A 21,064-nucleotide genomic window follows, 5' to 3' on the forward strand; every position below is an offset into this window, starting at 1 on the left:
TTGGATTAGTTGTAAACCTGTTTTACTGAGTGCCCAGTTCACGTGCCACTTCTGCCAAGGTTCTCCAGCTTTATCTTCACTAACCATGCTGACCTCTTAATTTTGGCATCTTGGCTGTGTCTTGTTTTGAAGTTTTGTATTCCTTTCCTTTAGCCTCTTCATAAAGAAGTTAAGCATGTGGCCAAAATAGCTTGTTATTTTTGGAGGCAATTTCTCATTTATCATTACTATCAGCCCAATACCACTATAAAGTTGTCTTTTCCGGCACATATGTGGTGGAGGACCTGCCCTAATGATTTTTGTGTTGTTTTGCAATGTTTACATCAGAGTGATTTTTCAGGTTTAGCTGTAGATTTTGATCTGCAGGTCCTGTTGCTATTCTTTGTAGTTTTTCTGTTCATACCTCATATCATTTTGGAAAGGTTCACTCAGATGGCCAGAGACAAAACACTTGTCTGCAGGATTTCCTCCCAAGCTTGAAATGCTGAGAGTGGCTACTTAGACAAAGAAGGAGATGCCACATCTATGCAATTGCCTCCACCCAGATAACAGCACATCCTCAAGGCTCTGCTGTCGCAGTGTCCAGACCACAAATGTTCCACTCAGGTGAGAACAGGTCATATAGACTCTGGGAGAGCTCAGGCCACTAAACTGCTCCCTCTTTTTCTTGGGTGGATTGGAGGAGGCTGGTAAGGGTGACTAGCCTATGAGGTCGCTTCCTGATGAGCCATCTGGAGATGTTTCATTTCATTTTGAGCAAAGCAAGAAACACTGTATGGTCAGCCGAAACCATTGCTTCTTTGCATGATTTATACCAAATATAGTTCAGACAGTACCTCGTTGTAACAGAATAAGTGTTCTTAGTGTGACAAAAGCATTTTCCATTTACCCTTCTGTTAGCAGGGACTGAGCACGGTAATCAGTCGTTCCACAGTGTGGGTTTTTGTAGAGGAACTAACAAAAAAAGAGGGTTTTATTTGTTATTTGTGCTCGCATTAACATGCTTCTGCTTTACATTTAGTCTCACTATTACTTGTACTGGTACAACCAAGAGGTGTGTAGGTCAGTGGGGTGAAGAAACAGAAATTTATCCGTGCTTGCTGCTGAAGAAAATGTATGAAGAAAATGTATGGGACTCTGTGTCTTGAAGTAGCCTGTATTTTGATCAGCAAAACACTCCTCACAATGCACAAGCTATTTTGAAAAAATATCAAATGTCACAGTGTGGAAGCAGGAACCTTTATTTTTATGTTTATATTTAGGCATAAAGTCATTGTTTCACAATTCCTCCCTGCATGCAAAGTTTTAGAGGAAGCTCTGAGGAGGAATGGATAATGTTTTCCTGTCTTATGGTTTAAATATTGATATGTAACTTAGAAAAACAAAACAAAACAAGTAATGGGTTTTATTCAGTTTCCTGTATGAAGGTTGTTTATTTTAACTGGACAACAAGAGATCTGGTGAAACTCAAATGAGAATGTCTTTAGCTTTTTCTGTTCACCCAAGGTGAACCTGTTCTTTGCTCACATTCTGCTTGTAATATTTTTAATCTCCTTTGGAGTTGTTGTTAATATTTTGCCTGAAACTTTCATTGGGAAATGACTTGTTCTCAAAGATTTTCAGGGAAATATTCAAATTTAAAAGGAATAAATTGAGAAATTGTGAGCATTTCTATTTGTCTTTTGATTTATTTTTCGGGTTTGAACCTTTGACACTTCCACTGCCCTGAGTGTTAATTTCCAGGGATGTCACTGAGATGTTTGGAGATTTTGATCTGAGATCCTCTACATTACTGTCCTGCTCTGCAATTAATCTAATTGATCAACAGTGTCACTACCTTAAGGAGCAAAGCATTGCAATGCACACATGTGCACAATTACATAGATATTGAAAAAACAGGATATTCAGAAGCTTCTTGTGTCTTCTGAGTATAGGACCATTCTCTAAAATAGTTCATCAGGAGAAATGTGTCTAATTCCATGATAGTTTATACTGGAATTTCTTTATGCCATAGTGTTATCAAGACCAGACCTTTTGGCATCAGGTGCTAGCAATCTGCAATGAATCATTCATTAGTAACTGTTTATTGTCTTTATTAAGAATGAAAATGTTTGGTCACCTATAAAATATGAGACACATTTTTGTCTGTACTGCTTAGGACTGCAGACCTTAGGAGTCTTCCGGTTCTCTTTACATCTGGACCCTAAACATTAGAGTTTAAACTTAATCTGAGAGTTCTTTAGGTTTCTATGACTTTTCTATGCAATGTTTATTCTGAGCAGTTAAACTTTGTGGGTACACAGGATGACGCCTATTTGTGAATTCTAGAATACATCGATATTCAAGTTAATTTGCCAAAATTAAGTGGATGAACAGGGAAATGTTAAAATAAGATTAAAACCTAACTCTGTTATGTCATTGCACCTACTCCATTTTGCAAAGGTAATAATAAAGGGTGGAAGTAACCTTGTTATGAAGTTACTGGTATTGAGGTGTCTTCATGTGTTTTTGATATCCAAAGCTGTATTGCAGTCAACAGCTCTAGTCTGGACAATAAGTAAAGCCAAAGTCTGTCCAGCATCCTCTCTTAGGATTCAAATGTCTCTAAGTCTACTGAGAGTTTTGACTACATGGTCAGTGAAACTGGCACCTTTAGACACCTGTGTCTCCCCAGCTTTAGATAACTGAATCTGGAGCATCAGCCAAGCCACTGGAAAATAAGTTTCCTAATTAAAGTATTTAGGGCTACTTGAGGTGCTTTTGAACACAAGACTCACAATGAGGGAAGGCAGACATTATCATAGTGTGGCAGTAAACTGATAGCTGGAAATTTCCTGGTGGAACTGCAGCCTGTGGAAGGCCCCACAATGGAGCAAGGAATGAATGACGAGGATGGATTGGCAAAGAGGGGCTGTTACGGCCGTAACTCACATCCACATCTCCCTGAATTTCTTAGAAAGAATGAAGCTGAGCTTGGGAAGAAGAGGATGGGGTGGGAGGAAGGTGTTGGTTTAATTTTTTTGTTTGAAACATTTTGAAAACATTGAAAACATTAATTTTCCTCAAGCTGAGTCAATTTTGCCTGTGACTGTAACTGGTTAGTGATCTCTCTCTCTTTATTTTGTCTTATTTTTCATCCTATTTTCTCCTGATGTCCTGTTGATAGGGAAGAGTGAGAGAGCATCTAGGTGGGGATTTGGCCAAGGATAATCCACCAGAATATCAAGCAGCAAAAGTCTAAAAGAGGTGGCCAGACAGTTAGAGGATGTTATTCTTAGGAATAAGTCTAATGGGATGAGCATATAGTAAAACATTAATATCTACCCACTGAGGAGTCTCCCAAGACACTACTGTGGCAGCGGTCCTTTAATACCATATTGCCATTATTTGGAAGTAATTACAGTGTATGGCTAGTCCAAATAGGGTATTTTTGTCAGTTCAGATATTGTATTGTAAGATAAAGAGTCTTAAGGCATAATTCTTAAACTTGCTCTGGAAGAAATCGGGAGCAATAGCATTAATTAAAAACTTCTACCTTAGTACAAGGACAGCATAAGGGAGAGAAAGGTCAGGCAGTATAGACTTGCTTACTGTTATTTTTAACTATATATTGTGCATATTGATAACCTAAGCTTCTTTTGTTTTCTTTTCTGAAAACTTAAAAGTAAATGGAGAGTTTTCATGCCCAAGTTATCGCCTAAAACAGATATCTAAAAATGTCAAAGGTTGTGCTGGAATTCTATCCAAGTTGGCAAGGGTCTGCCAGTTAGAGTAGGTAAGGTAACGTGAGCTTTCAGCTGTGAAGGAGCTTGACACAATCGCAATTGCCTCTGAAGTGGTGGGTCTTGTTTTGTTTTGTTTTATTCCCATCAAACTACTTTCTTCAGCTTTTAACCTAGCAGAGACACAGTTGGTTTATCCACTGTTACACTCTTAACAAATATTTTATTGATAAGTGTAGCCTGTGTGAGATGTTTTTATGCAGCAGTTCACTGGAAACTAGGTGTTTTAATTGTTCCTTTCCACATACAGTTATACTTTCCAAGGAAATAATTCTACTAAGTGTCACAACATCTTTAGTTGCTGGGTAGGCCTTTACAGTTAAAATTTAACCTTTATTATTGTATTTAGAGGCTTAGACACATCTGCAAGCATTTGTGAGATATGAGGAATTTATAAAAATATAGACCAAACAAAGGGCAGGAGAGAAAATGCAGAGACAGGGGGATTGACACCATCACAATGTTACAGCAGATCAGTGGGAGATCTGAAAACAGGTGGAGGTATCCTGAGGTACATCGTGGTGGGTTAGGTACTGTGCTGTACACTGGCTCTTGTTCCTAATTCATGAAAGTGGCGATAATCAAAGACTGGGATGAGTTTTTTTCTCTGTTTAGACTGAGCTAATATTTGGAAACTGTCTAAAGTAACCTGCACCATGTGTATGTTAAGTCCATGAAATTGCTGTTATTTTTTTTTCTGTCTTCTTTCCTCTAACATTGTGATCACCTATGGGATAACAAATAACAGCTGTTTTAGATATGTTTAATGCTATCACTTTGATGATATGGTGGCCTCAATATGCAATGGCAGAATGAAAATAACTAGGTTTAAACTGAATTTTCTTTCATGTGGGATTAGCATATTTGTTGTATTTCCACAGAAGTTTCCTCTTTTTTTGTTTTGTATTAAAATTTTTCACTCCCTGTCTCATCTCACTGCTTTTTACTGTAGGTATTATTCTATGTCTCTTTTCCTTAAAAGAATCCAAGAGTTTTTTTCACAGTCTTTCCTCGCTAGTCACATATCAGGCAGTTGTGCACTCTGCCTGCTGTAAAATAGAGATTCCATGGTATGTCTGCTAGTCAAATCGAATCCTTATTTAGAAAAGAATCATAGAATCATCTCAGTTGGAAGAAACCCTCAAGATCATTGAGTCCAACCACAACCTAACCTGACTCTAGCACTAAACCATGTCTCCAAGAACCTTGTCTAAATGCCTTTTAAACACTGCCAGGGATGGTGACTCCACCACTTCCCTGGGCAGCCTGTTTCAATGCCTAACAACCCTTTCCGTTAAGAATTTTTTCCTAATATGAAATCTAAACCTCCCCTGGCACAACTTGAAGCCATTTCCTCTTATCTTATCACTTGCTACTTGGGAGAAGAGATCAACACTCTCCATGCTACAACCTCCTTTCAGGTAGTTGTAGACAGCGATAAGGTCTCCCCTTAGCCTCCTCTTCTCCAGGCTAAAGAGCCCCAGCTCCCCCAGTTGCTCCTCCTAAGACTTGTGCTCCTGGGTCCTCACCAGCTTCATCACCTGGGCCTAATTAAAATCAGTGTAAATCCACTTTAGCTATAACTAAAAAGCAGAAAAAAATAGTATTTCTGAGCATGTTTTTTCTCTTGAGCACTTCTGTTTGAATGCAGATCCCCAGGTTGTGTTCTCACAAAATTTTTGGTTGGACTGAGTGCTCACCTATCTAACAGCATGTTATTTTTAATTCTTTCTCCCCAGGTATTACCAGATAAGGGCTGGACTGAAGATACCATCCAGGATTCCCCACAGGCTGTTTGCTACAATTTCAGAACAGACAGGTAAGCAGGTCCCACCCAGAGGGATGTGACATGACTGGAGGTGGAGCAGCATGGAGAAGGAGACAGTATGTGGGGAATGGGTGAGCCTGGATTTGGATCCAATCCTGGATTTCTGCAATGATCAGTGTCTGTTCAGCTCTCTGTTCTGGAATGGGTTTGAGCTGAGTTGGGCTTGAGTTTTGATGCATGCGTCTGTCAGAACAGCAGAGAAAATTCTCACTATCTCATCTGCAAGCTGTCTCTCTTATATGTGGCTCTCCTTGCTGATAATAGAAAGAGTTAGTTTATTATTCTAAGTGATTTCTGGATGAAAAGTGCTGCAGTGTGTAGTGGGTTGACCCTGGCTGGATGCCAGGTACCCACCAAAGCTTCTTTATCATTCCCTCTCCTCAGGTGGACAGGGGAGAGAAAATATAATGAAAGGCTGGTGAGTCAAGATAAAGACAGGGAGAGATCACTCAGCAATTACCATCATGGGCAAAACAGATGACTTGGGGAAATTAATTTAATTTGTCACCAATCAAATCAGAGTAGGGTAATGAGAAATAAACTCAAAACTTTAAACATCTTACCATCACCCCTTCCTTCTTCACTGCTCCAGTGTGAGTCCTTTCCACGAGGTATGGTCATTCAAGAACAGGTTGCTTCAACATGGGGTCCTCTATGGGTGCAGGAGGCAGCTGGTCTCACCATGGTCTGCAACGTGGGCTGGAGAGAATCTCTGCTCTGGCACCTGGAGCACATCCTCCCATCCTTCTTCACTGACCTTGGTGCCTACAGAGCTATTTCTTTCACATATTCTCACTTTTTTTTGCGGCTACTTTTTGCAGCATTATTTTTTCACTTTTCGTAAATATCTTATCACAGAGGTACTACCAACATCACTGATGGACTTGACCATTGGTGGGTTCATCTTGGAGCCCACTGGCCTTGGCTCTATTAGACATAGGAGAAGCTTCTAGCAGCTTCTCAGAAAAGTCACCCCTGTAATGCCAACCACTACCAAAACCTTGTCACATAAACCCGATACAGAGTGCTAACAATAGCTTTTAGAGAATAACTTACAGAGTCCTTTTGGCTCAATATCATCCATAGAGGAAGAAATAAACGTGAAAGCAGAACGAATGAGTTCTTGAGCTTGGATATCACATTTTGATTTTTTTACTTATTATATTTGAAAATTTTCCAGTTTAAAATTATTTTCTGGATTAAAGGTTATTTTTTCTTCAAACAAAACTATATATTTCCATTCATAAGTCTGCTTAAATTAAATAGGATACAGATAATACAAAATTATTAGATTATTTTTTATAAAATGCAGAGAGTTAAAAAATAATACAAAGAAATCACCCTGGAAAAAAGAAAATCCCGAATTCAAAATCTGAATAAAGAAATCTCTCTGTGAAATAAATAAATAAATAAATTTTGTCAAAGTTTAGAAAACCCTTTAGTGTGAAAAATCCCTAAGAAAGAAATAAAATTGCATTTCATCACATTCCAGTGTAATTCACCCTTGGCATATACAGAATTCCTTGAACTTCCTTTCCTCTCTGGAAATGTCCTCAAACTACAGCAGTATCTGACATAAGTAGTCTTGAACTAATGAAATACTCTCAGTGAGAAGATAGGTAGAATTTTACTTTCTAGGGACAAAACCACCTCAAGAACAAACAACAAACCCCATCCCCCAAACTTCTCCTAGTCTGCATTGAACCAGGAATGGCTATATATATTTTTTTTAAGGAGGAAACTCAATAGTTTTCTAAATTTACTTTTTATTCAGGTTAGTATTTTCTTCTGCCTGATACTTCTTCAACGTCCCATCTTCTTTTGCTTCTGCTAGAAAGAACTCATGCAGAAGCATGGGAAGATGAAAGACAAGGCAGACGTTGTGGTTATAGGATTAGTAGCTGACTTTCATAGCGTTAATGCAATCCAGACTGGAGTCTAATAGCTTTATAGGGCCAAAGCCAAGACAGGGGGGTATTTAAGCTGTTAAGGCTTTAAACAGTTTTTCGTTGTCTATTTTCACAAGTACTTCCTAATTGATTTCACAGGCCTAAAAGAGAGCATCATTTAATGGAACTGAACTTAAAGGCAAACAGGCCATAATGTTCTTTTTGTTTTTGTGCCACTGATCTCTCTGAGTATGGGAAAGCTGGAATAGGAAGAATTAAATTACTCCACATTTTTCAATAAGTAACCCCTATTACAGAAGTGTTACAACAAAACTAGGGTGTTATAAAGTAGTGAATAAACTCCTACCTCACCAACAAGAACAAATACAAAATAGGGGGATTCATGAGTGGGTTTAAAATAAATTTTAAAAATATTTTCCTTATCAGATTCATAAGATCTATTAGAATTGAGAGTAAGGTTTGAAAACAATACATAAATTTATGAAGTAAAATCTGTGAATATCTGCAGTAATAAAATACATAAAATATGTAAATATATTAAATAAATAAGAGGTTGTATTTATCTTCCAGTGCATATGGCCTTTTATTTTTATTAAATCTTGCAGGCTTTACAAAAAAACATAGGAACTGACACCATTAGCAATGTTTACTTCCCACTAGATGTTTTATGCAATAGAGGCCAAACAAATTGTGATTTTCAAGAATTCATCAGAAGGGAAGCTGAAGCCTGTATTGGGCATTCCCTTGGTGGTTGCAGCTAAATCTGAACAGCAAGGACTCCATCTATGGTGCAGGACCAGCTGGTTGTACAGGAAGCCTTGATGGTCCATATGTTGGTCATATCCTGTCTACATTGTGGGAAGAGGAAGGACTCTGTGCTCCAGTGGAAGCAATGGGGAGCTGTACTGGAGCCCAGTAGCCCCCGTGGTTTGGTCACTTTGGCTATACGTTAGCTTGTCTTGTGTCAGGCTGTATGAACATAAATATAACGTAGCATACATACATATGCACATATGTATTCATAAAAATACACATTTCATTCATTCTCCTAAGCATTTTTAGCAAGGTGAATTTCCTTAAAGACAGGTAAGACTGTTGGCTGATGACTTTTTAAGCAGTGAAAAGGAGAGAGAGAGAGCAAGGCTGGCTGTGCACAGTCTTTTGTTGTTCTCATACAGGTTTTCAACTCCCATGAAATTTATCTTCCTGTCTTCATTTTTATCATGACTGATGCACCCTGTTCTTAACTTATAAAGAACAAATTATGCTTTCTACTTCTTCTGCAGCTCATAACAGCATGTACTTCATCGGCCTCAGCATCAGTTCTGTAGGGCTAAACTAATGCAGACATATCTTAAACTCTAGAAATACCCTTCCATAAACTATCCGCTTCCATAAATTTTTAGTCTGCCACATAAATTTTGGGACAAGGATTCACAGAAGTTATGTATATACAGTCATTCAGTGATTTCCAGGCTATACATACAAGATGAAAGACTGCAGGATCCTATCTTAAAAACATAATTTAAAATCATTTTTATTTTAAAGTTTACCCATGAGCACACAAGATCGTTGTTCAGAACAGCGGGAGAAATAACACTGGTCAGAAACATTTAGGATTAGTTTATCTTGATTCTCTGTACCACCCTAAAGAGTAGAGAACGGTGGAGGCCAGGAGAACAATATAAATGAGGATTACTTAAAGAAGATGATATGCATGGAGTAAATCTTAACATTATTGTTTACAAAGAATATGAAGGTGAATTACATTGTTGAAGATGTCAACTAAGACAAATATCAGGAAAAGCAGCAATTTTCATTTCCTCTGCAGTGTTTTGCAGTAGTCTACACACCACCTGGATGTAATACTGTTTTGAGAGAATATTATTCTTTATTAGTGAAAGTTGAGGTCATTTTTTGTTCATAAGTTGTATTTTTAGACCCACTAAGACTCATTTCATGTAATGAAACCATAAATAGCTGCTTGCCTATGAGCTTGTCTAGCTGTTTAACTTGTAAGACAAGGAAATTTTTTTGGCAGGTGAACATTAAGAAAAAAAAATTATTATACATGGCATATAATTAAAGAAATTACTTAAGACTTTGTTTTGTGTCCAGATTTCTTTTGTTTCTACCATCCAGAAGTATTACATTACCACTTTTCAAAACTTTTCAAATAGAAAAATATTTTTGAAAAATTTGCCTGAAAATCTAATTGTAAGTAATATAAAGTATTTAAGAAAAATATTACCTGCCAGGCTAATATTTATTAGATTGTAGCAGTGTTCCACCTAATTTAAGTCAGTTAGATAGGGTTATTGTCTAAGAGCACAGAGAACGAAAGACAGTCAAGGAATGTGGTTCTTCATCTATCTCATACAAGGCAAGAGAGGTAAGATGCAACATTTGTTATAGACAGGTCAAGAAAAAGTAGTTGTGACTGCCATTTCACATTAACTTTTTTTGATTAGTGATATAGAGAGGTTTCATGTACACATATTTTGATGCTGTCTAATAAAATGGAATATCTGTCAGTAGATGAGAAGAAAAACTTTAAATTGTGGTTCGTGATCACCTACACTGAATGCCTTTTCATGTAAATTCAATGTTGATCTCTGACAATCTTGCACCTAAGACCTAATTTGAAGGGTTATTTATGTTTCTGATATGTTCCTTAAATAACTGTTTGTGTTTGTTTTTAATAAACAAGTAGTGATCCTCATATTTTTATTAGTGTTTGGATATCTCAAAGAAGTTCCTGGTGAAGGAATTCTGCTTTGATTATTAAGAAAAGCTTTTTCTTGTAAATGGCTTCTTAACGCAATCAAAACAAGTATTTTCAGTTAGCTGCTCATTAGAGCAAGAAGAAACAGCACCATGACTTGTGGAACAGTATGAAATTGCAGTCATTAGTTTCAATAACTTTTTGAAAGGTAATTTCTGCCTCCATTAAGTGAAGATAAGCTTACTGCTTTTGAAGCATGAGAAAAGGGGGGAGAGATTCATACTTTATCAAACACATGGTTTTGTTTTCAAAGATTATTAAAGTAATTTGAAAATAAATAAATTTAAAACAAAAAGTATTTTATGTATACAACAAAGCATACCCAACAGATACAAATTATATCTAAAGGGGACCTTATTGTGAGAGAAGTTATTTTGGGGATGAGTTGTCTTAGAAAACCTCATTAGCTGTAAGATCGTAAAGGATGGTCCAACATTTTAAGAGTTGTTAATCCACAACTTAAACAGAACTAATTCCATGATATGCCAAGAGAAATTAAGAAAAAATAAACAGAGAAAAAAAAGAAAATTAAAAGGATATCTCTGCCTGTCTCAGTCCTCTTTCAGTCAAGGCCCTTGATAAGTGGCTCAAAGGATGGAAGCTGAAAAGCTGTATTTTTGGCTGGGAGATTTGCTGCCTTTAGACATAGGATACTCATTTACATGAACTATTCAGCTGATAAATTTCATCCAGACAACTGTTTCCTTCTGCCGTGCACTGATGAAAAACTATGTGGTGTCCTATTGTGATGTCCTGTATTTTACTCAGGGAATTTGCTCATCTGAATTAATATATGAAATAAATATACGGACTGACAGCTACACAGGTGACACAATAAACAAATATTTGCTCACCCAAGTTTCTGAAGCATGGAATTGTTTTCAGACGTGAATTCTCTAAATGAACAAGGCTTTTCAGGAACTGGCCATGAATTTTGAAACAGAAATAAAGATTAAAAAAAGCATAGACTGTTTGTTTTAACAAAACATTAAATGTTTAAGAAAGCAAAGTCAAAACTTTCTGCTAATCCCAAGCAGGTCAGCTATTCTATCATCTCACATTTCAGCATGTCTGGGAAATGAACGTTGGTTTATGGAACAATACAGTGATAAGACACTGCATTTATGTTAAGATCTTTCATACAAGGAAATTAATAGGAAATCTTGCTTTTTATCAGCACTGAATCTATGTATAGGTAGAGAGGTAGTTTTATGTGATTCTTTCCATAAGGCTAATTCAAAATGTTAAAAGACAAGGTTAAGATAAAGGTTTCATGTCAGAAATGTGCAAATTTACTCAAAAGTCATGCTAAGGAAGAAAACATTCTGAACATTTTCATCAAGCAATTTAAAAATAATGGTGTCTACTTCAGAAATTACTTATCCAAAATGGAACATCTGCATTTATTCCAAATATAAATATGCTAAACATAATATTTCAGAAACTAAAACTAGTCCCTTCAAGTATTTAAATAGGAAAACGATGATGCATTGAAAGAGTTTGTGTCTGAAAAATGCTGCCTCTGCACTTTCAAAGTAGTCTTATTTTAGCTCAATTGTAAATATGGAGGGTTTGAATGAGTATTTCTCTACTAAATAATGTGTATTTTCAAGCTTCAGCAACTGTGCTTTCAAGCCTTCTAAAAAGCATATATGCAACTAAGTACATGCAGATAAATATGACAGGTTCAACCCTGCTTCGTTGCCTTTAGAGCCTAAATTTAAAAAAAAAAAACAAAAAAACCACTGGCTATTTTTATTGCTTCAGTCTTAGAGTTTCAGTAGAAAGGTACTTCTGAAACTGGGATGTCAAACTGAGCTAACTAAATAAACTATCATAGCTTAAAATCTGGAATAAGGTCTAATATAATCTGTTCACTGAGTGCCAAAAAGGCAAAGTTGCATCAAAAAATTGATAGTTTGCAATATATTTTGAAAAACTTGACAATCTACTGTTACAAACTAGTGTATAACAATTTTATATAGATCACAGGAGAAAAACACATAAAATGTACCCAGAATTCTACTAAGGAAACAACCCTGTATTATCAGCAAAACTCCTTCAAGGCTATCATCAGAGCCAAAACCAGAATGAGTTTGATTTAGCAGTTCATGGGAGCTCCTCTGAGCTCCAAGTACCTGAAAGGATGGTACAGCAGAGTTAGTGCTAAAATTGAATAACAGGTATATTTTTCTTTCTACAGATATCACAAATAAAAATGAAAGATTGACTTGCATGTCTTGAATTCAGTGTGAACTTGGGGCAGTAACATGTGACCAATAGCTATTATAACTTCATATTCCCTCTAACTAAGATACTATGTATCAGAGGGAATACAACACACTGAATAGATGTATATAAAAATACTAGAAAATTCTTTGGAAAACGCTACTGTGCTGGATTTATGTCAGCTAAGAAATAAGCAGGCAATGCAACTGAGTGTTTTCATAGAATCATAGAATTTTTTTGGTTGGAAAAGACCTTTGAGATCATCGAGTCAAGCTGTAAACCTAACACTGCTAAGTCCATCCCTAAACCATGTCCCTAAACACCATATATACACATCATATAAAAATATATCCAGGGATGGTGATTCCACCACTGCCCTGGGCAGCCTGTTCCAATGCCTGACAACCCTTTCCATGAAGAATTTTTTTCCTAATATCAAATCTAAACCTCCTCTGGTGCAACCTGAGGCCATTTCCTCTCATCCTCTCATCCAAGTAGCAACTTGGAAATAGACATTGACACCAATCTCACTACAACCTTATTTCAGGTAGTTGCAGAGACTGAGAAAGTCTCCCCTCAGCCTCCTTTTCTCCAGACTAAACAACCCCAGGTCCCTCAGCTGCTCTTGCTAAGACTTGTGATCCAGAACCTTCACCAGCTCTGTTGCCCTTCTCTGAACTCGCTCCAACACCTCAAGGTCTTTCCTGTAGTGAGCGGCTCAAAACTGAACGCAGTATTTGAGGTGCAACCTCACCAATGCCCAGTACAGGGGACAATCACTGCCCTGGTCCTGCTGGTCACACTATTGCTGATACAAGCCAGGATATTTTTGGTCTATTTAGGCACCTGGGCACACTTCTGGCTCACATTCAACTGGTGTCAATCAACACCCCCAGGTCCTTTTCCTTCAGGCACTTTCCAGCCACTCTTCCCCAAGCCTGTAGCGCTGTCTGGGGTTGTTGTGACCTAAGTGCAGGACCCAGCATTTGAACCTCAGACAATTAGCCTCAGCCCATTGATCCAGCTGGTCCAGACCCCTCTGTAGATTCTTCCTATCTTCCAGAAGATCAGCAGTCCTCCCAACTTTATTTCATCTGCTGTTTTCTGCTTTCATCTTTCCATTTGTCTAAAAACTGTTTCCTTGAGTTTTTAGATAGTTCAACTTCTAAAAGAAAGGGCATAGCACCTTTGTCAAAGGCTACAGATCACCAGTTAAGTGAGGATTTTCTATGCATCCAAAAGGCAGAAGAGAGTGATGGATTAAATGTAAGAGCATGCAGCATGGCTGCATGTCTGTATCCCCAGTAAGAAGCTTGTTTTACATTGTTACTTTCTCAGTCACCTCAGTCTCTTCATAAATTTTACCTTCAGATTCAGCAGGTAATTCTGGGTTCAAGATTTTGCTACTCAACTGTTGTGGTTTAACCCCAGTCAGTAACTAAGATCCACACAGCCACTCACTCACTCCCCACCTGTGGGAAAGGGGAGAGAATCAGAAGTATAAAAGAAAGAAAACTCACGGGTTGAGATAAAGACAACATAACAAGTAAAGCAAAAGCCACATATACAAGTAAAGCAAAACAAGGAATTCATTCACTACTTCCCATTGTCAGGCAAATGTTCAGCCGTCTCCAGGAAAAAAAGTGCTGCCCCACATGTAACATTTACTTGGCAAGACAAAAGTCAATCACTCTAAATGTTCCCCCCTTTCTCCTTCTTCTTCCAGCTTCATATGCTGAGCATGATGTCTATGTTATGGAATATCCCTTTGGTCAGTTGACATCAGCTGTCTCAGATGTTTCTGATAACAACTCTTTTGTGCACCCCCAGCCTACTTGCTGGTGGGGTGGCGTGAGAAGCTGAAAGGTCCTTGACTGCTTAGCAACAACTAAAACATCCCTGTGCTTTCAACAACATTTTCATACTAAATCTAAAACACAGCACTATGCCAGCTACTAGGAAGAAAATTAACTGTATCCCAGATGAAACCAGGACACAAACAAAGGTGATAAAAATGAAGCATCACCCGTCTTCTTAGCTGAAAGTCTTTAGTGTCTACATTAGCAGGAGTTAAATGATTATGGTTTCAGGAAGGTACAACTGTATTTTACTATGGGGACCACAAGTATTTCTAAGCCTTTCTTTAAAAATAATTATGGATGGTGGATTATGTTCCCATGTTCTGATTGGCAAATCATTACTGACATGCTACAGAGAGTGATGGCTTCTTGAGAGTGTAGGTCTTCAGGATGTCGTAGAGACTATGGGGTATAGAAGATAATACAAACTTAGGATTTAAATACCCTGAGATCTATAGATGACAGTTGCTATGTAAGAAGTAGCAACTAATTAGTTAAAACATATGTATATACTCTTAGCAGTTGTAGGTAGTAGTGTTTCTTCCCTGGGGAGTGTATCTTACATGATTTATGTATAAGCTTTCTAACAAACCTTATTTTGCCAAGTTTTCTGCACTAGCAGGAAATAGTTCTATTTTAATGATATGTTAGGCTGTATTCTAAGGGCAGGCAATAAATCATCTGTAACCTGAATTATGACTGTGAGACAGAAGAAGTCCTGGGAACCTGTGGCTGAAGGTAAAAATCATCTTATCTCACTGCTGGTATCTGTGCTGTGATTGTCTCCACCTAAGCTAATGAACCACCTCCCATTATAGCCAGAGGAGAGAAACAGGTAATTTGAGAGAGTAATTTAGCATATCTGTTCTGAGTTGAATCACACTGTTTCTGTCCATTTATTATAGAAGAAGTTGCAGGAACTTCTGTAGAGAGAGACATTTACATTGTGTTTGTAAAAGACCTGGCACAATAAAGCTGTGATTGCAGTTTGTGCCTTCACGTCTGCATGCAAATTAGGAAAGTAAAAGTGAAAAGTAGGAAAGGTGACATAGTCAACAGAGAGAGCAAACAGTACCCGTGTCTTTCCCAGCAAATAATCAAACATGATAACTTGATTCAGGATTTTGCATAATGCTTCCAAATGTTTTCTCAGGGTAAAAAATAAGATCAAGAATACTCCAGTGTAAGAAAAATCTTCTTATACTTTTCTTTGGACTTCATTCTGCCACTAACTGCAAAGAAAATAAATGAATTAATCAATCAGTCAATCAATCAATCAATCAATCACATTTGCTTTACAGAATGGTTCAGTGATTTATTAATTGAAAATAAAATTTTGGAAGTGGTGTAGTTTGTTTATTTATATTCTGTAAGACTAAAACTATATTTTCACCATAAATTTCACAGATTTACAAGGAATATACTGGGAAATGGAAGGCAGACTTGAATTTATATGAAGCAGGAACTGAATTTGAGACTCAGCAAAGCATTCTGTGCTATTAACAGTTCTCTGGGACATTACTCTGTGGTCAGTAGCTCTGAAGCTCAACATTATGTATTAGATGTGATCGTAAATTAGAAAAATGAGATAATTTTCTGTGTATTCAAGTGTACATGTGGGACTTTCAGAAGTATTTGCTTAATTTACTATTCCAGTCAAGGAATGCTGGTTGGTTTAATTTCCCATCGATAACACTGACAGGGACTACTATTAAAAAACTTGTGGCCTACAGATTAAAACAGGGAACATAGTCAGCAGGGCAAACTGCATGTCCTTGTGTCTTTCTTATCTGTAAAATCATAGAACTGCTTCAAAGTTGCAAATATACACATTACTTAATAAATTTTCAAATGTGGAAGATAAACAACAGGAATCTGGATAGCAGTAAGTGACTCAAAATTTTCCATCAGCAGTAAAGCTATGACCCAGGTAGGATAAAGATATCACAATGAGAGGGAAAAGTTCTGAGGAATTTGTTCATAGATTATTTTATACTCAGAAAGGACCGTTTTTATAGCCAGTCTGATACCCTCTCAACTTCAGCCATAGAGCTTTAGCTAGTGTTTTGTTCACAAAGTACAGCTCTGGTGTTTGAACTGTGGCATAGCTTTGTAGAAAGATGTTCAATATTAATTTTTAAGAGAGATGGATGGTTTTGGGGGAATTATTTTTGGGTTTAGTGGTTTAGTGTGGTTTTTTTGTTGGTGGTGGTTGTTTTGTTTTATTTTGTTTTTCCATTTCCAATTGAGAGAAAGGATGGGCATGCTTTTTATGAATAACTATAGTAAACAAGTGGAACACCGATTGCCTTTCTAGCAGCTGTAATGAGAGAGATTTGATATCTCCTCCTCTTGTAGTTTTAGTTAGTCTTCATCTTCTTTGTGTTCTCCTTATTGCTGAAGGAAGCTAAAAAAACCCAGATACAATCTGTTGGACAGGTTTTTGAGCAACATAATCTAATGAAAGATGGTCATATCCTTGCCCATGTCAGCAGGGTTGGAACTAGGTGAACTTCAAAGTGCCTTTCCAACTCAAACTATCCTATGATTCTATGATTTTAAGTGTGAATTGTCATGAATAGTATGAATAAAGAGTATGGGTTTTAATGCAGCCATTTCATTTTTTTTTTTTTGCAGTTACCTTACATATTTATAAAGTGTGAGAAAAAATGAGTTAATAAATTGGTCCATTTAGGTATAAACATTTTTGCCATTGAGATTTCCCTTTAAGTTTTTACATTTCATTTTGATGTTTAAGTTGCACTGAAGGGATATGTGTGATGGTGTAAAACTATACCTAGACTGAAATCTCTTTGTCACTGATGATATTTGTACTGCCCTTAAAGAAAGGCCTCCTTGCGTAGGTGCTCTCCTCTCTTTCAATCTCTCATCTGTAGCAGGAACTTTGAGACATGCTGTCGATAGCTCGTCCAGCAGGGCCTTGCAACCTGCTACAATAATGGTGATGATGATCAGCCCTGGTATCGGACCATATGTCCCAGTGTGAAATCTCCAGTTTTACTTTAGACTTCGTTTGCCAGCATCTGTTCGCATGGAGAGTGAATCTGATTTGAACGGCAGCCTTGAACAATTAACTGCCTATAAGGCCTGATCTTGACATCTGACAGAAAATATAGAAAGGGAGTCATTAGGAAATCAAGGGAATAAAACAGTAAACTGGAGAAGAAGGTAGAGGTCTGAGGAGACTGAGATGTCAGGTTTGTGTAACATACTGAAGAACATTACAATGATCAAAACCTCCTTCTTCCTTCTTTAGACTTGTGTTCCCTGTTGATGGGACACCACAACTGCTGGAACTTAACACTCCCTTTCCTACAGACTTCTACATGCAGGAATAATGTTGCTTGTATATTTATTAATTAAGTTAAACAAACATTTTGTCTTGGATTTCATGCAAAACTTTCACACCTTTGCCAAAGATTAAAAACAATGTGTATCCTGAGAAAGGAATGATTTACATTGTCTACATTAATGATTAGGAAGCACTTGAAACAGGACAACAAACCAAATGGCTCAAACAGGTGCAAGCTATGTGGGAAAAACAACAACAAAACAAACAAATTAAATACCACTTTGTTTTGTGTTTTCTTCTTTTCTGTATCTAGAGTCATGTAAATTTGGGTCCTCTTTCATGTTCCATGAACAAATCACTTCTTCCACACTACATGGAGCCTCTGAACATGGCCTGATCTATCAGAAGCAGACACTTTCTCTGCTGGCTGCTGTAAAATTCTGCGTAGTAAAATGCTGGTTGGTGACTTGAATCCTAGAAACAATCCTGCTAGCTTTACTAGATAAGCACACTTTATTGGATAAGCTCATTTATTAGATAAGCACTTGCTTAAAGGTTTGATAGATTGGAGGTGAATGTTAGAAAAACTGCTGTTTTAACCTTGATTTTAAATTATATAGCTGGTGGTATAAAAATATATGGTGCAATAGCATACGTTCTATAGAAACTAAGAAAGCTCAAAATGACAGACTTGATTTTTACAGACAGGTGGCAAAAGCTTATCCTCTACGGCATATACCAGGTAACATAGTCTTCCCCTTATATATGTGTGGGGGAAGTGGTAATGCATATTAAAAACCTGTTACCACAACACCCTACACTGGTAGTACCATAAACTCCCTTAAATGGCACTGTGTCCATCTGAATGTGCCTCCGAGGATGGCATGTAAAGTGGGTAAATCAGTAGAGTAGCTGACTCACTACATCTTTCTGTGTCAGAGCTGAAAGTGATATAGTCAATCTCCAGCCACTATGGGCCATATTTTTTTACTCTAATATTACAGACTGTAGTATTGAGAGATCTGTTTCACGAAAGTGTTTTATATATGCTTTGAATGAAATTTGAAGAGCAAAATAAAATGTATTATGCATAAAAAGCATACGACTGAGAAATGGTACTCTACCTTCTGGTTTTTCTTCTTTAAGAAATGATATTGCATGTCACCTAATAGGCATCAGCTGTTAGCACGAAAATATGATATCTAAACAAGGGAAAAACAAAAACAAAAACAAAACCCCACAAAAGTAAATTAAAAAAAAAAAAAGAAATAAACACAGTGTCCCTTAAGAGTAAGAACAAAACTTTCTCTTTATGTTAGAAGATGCAATAATGAAATTGTTACTCACATTTAGTTCAGAGAAACATGTCAGCATTTCTTGCTTTCACAAAAGAAGCTCAATTGAAGGTATAGTGTGTAGAAGATCCTTGTGTTACTGACATTCCACCTGGTTAAACAAATGAACAAAAAAAATTGAACTATGACACACATGGGTAGTAACCAATGTATATGTCCAATATCCCATCTCCTATATACTCAAGCCGGTGAATACAAGAAGCAAAACCTAAGGACAGAGCTTAATAGAAACAAAAAATCTGAATATATGTAGCACAGTGTGGCATGATAGCTGGATGATTCGATGACCCCGGAAGATTTACTAGTCCTTAATTCCTATGGTTGCTGAGCTTTTATTCCCAGCTCTGATCTTGATCAATCAGCCTGCATTTTGGTTTTCCCATGTGTGTAATGGGCTTAATTGTACCTGTATCATAAGGTTATTGTGAAACTTAATTACTTAATATAAAGAGCTTTGATGTTCTTGGATATGTGACAGTGTAGGAGAGCAGAGAATTTTTTATGGTCTTGAAACTTTTTATGGTTGAGTCACATCTTAGAGAGTAATACAGTGGATCCAAAGAGCTACTGTTGACCTACTCTTTCTACCACACATTGTGTAATGAGTTGCAATAATAACAGTAATCTGGGAGTCTGCTAATGTAATTAAAACTACTGACTTTGCTTCTAGGTGAGAGGTTTTTGAATACAGCTTATGTCCTAAATGGAAGCGTGCTGCGACATCATCATAGCTGCTGTATCACATCCCAAATTAGGAGAATAATTCTGCTCCTTAAAATGTTTCTTCTCCACCTCTGCACATTAACCTGGAAAATCTGCAGCAGTGGCCCAGCTTCTGCTTTTTGCTATCTGAATATAGCCAGCACCTCTGGAGTGTCACCAGTTCCATAGCTCTTTATGGTGAGAAACAAGGGTTAGTTTGATGGAAAATGTTGGCCCTGAGCACTCCAGTGTTTGTGTCATCATAAGGGAGTGGAGGGATGTCAAGGACTTGTTCTTGTGCAAAGGAAAATATAAAACTACTTCTTTTATATGCTTATCAAACTGACTGTCAATTCACCTGAACTTCAATATGAGAGGCTCTTTTCAGAGTGTCTGGTGCTTTGTTGTGTGTAATGGACACCTCTCGATCCAGGTCCAGGAGGTGAATCACATGCTGAGCACAGAGCTGAATGCAGAGCTTCCTTGGAGCTTGGGCTGCCACCCTATCGCAAGTGACTGCACTGCTTCGTTTGCTCTCTGACCCGCTGTGCCCATCAAAGCTTGGAGGTGAAGGGACACTGTGGATGCACAGTTTGTTGTAAACATGAAACGAAGATCAGCTGAGTGTGCAGTTAAAGGCCATCCAGAGGGAAGGAGATTCAAGCCTCAAAGTAGCAAAAAATCACTTCCCCCCCAAACTTAGCTACATCCCTTGCACACAGTGCTAGGGTAGCACAATATATGCAGCCAGATACTACATCAATGGAAATTTCCTCTTTAACACCTTCTTCACCTTAGGGCTGCTCTTAGATAGGTGACATCTTCCTGTTTGCTAGGCAGTGTTCTTTCTCTTTCGACTTAAGTTTAATGTTTGTCATGTGTATAGAGGAAGATGCATATTTATGCCTTCAGAAGCAACAGAGCAAACCAATTAAAAACACGGGGAAAGAGAAATATTTAATTTTAAAAAGCTCAAATACATGGATTAATGATTTTTGGTGTTTCCTTGTTAACAGTTACTAGGTCTTAACACTTCTGTGTAACACTTTCCACCTGCACACCACAGCATGCCTTTTTACCATAAGTCTGCTTTAAGGCCAAGTTCTTGTGAGTTAAACAAAAGCTTATGTCTGTACTGCAAAGCACAAAAACATATTGAAGATCTTTAGAATATCTTTGACCCGATATATTCCGCAACTTAACACAGCCCCTTCTCTAAACCAACTGACCTCCTGTGAGCAGTGTACTTGTGCTGAAAGCATCTTCATCAGCACATTGCACAACCTCCTTCTTGCTCTGAT

General features: G+C 37.5%; 1 protein-coding gene across 1 annotated transcript in view; it reads left to right on the forward strand.

Moving 5' to 3' along the window:
• Positions 1-21,064, forward strand: part of FAM135B (family with sequence similarity 135 member B) — a gene marked incomplete at both ends in the record, with an annotated part of 141,581 nt that overhangs the window by 22,746 nt on the left and 97,771 nt on the right. Inside the window, one exon of the mRNA XM_080339210.1 lies at positions 5,522-5,601. Within this exon, the coding sequence (XP_080195336.1) occupies positions 5,522-5,601 (80 nt within the window). The remainder of the gene's footprint in view (positions 1-5,521; positions 5,602-21,064) is intronic.

The sequence above is a fragment of the Nesoenas mayeri genome (assembly GCF_963082525.1).
Source record: "Nesoenas mayeri genome assembly, chromosome: 2".
Taxonomy (NCBI): Eukaryota; Metazoa; Chordata; class Aves; order Columbiformes; family Columbidae; genus Nesoenas; species Nesoenas mayeri.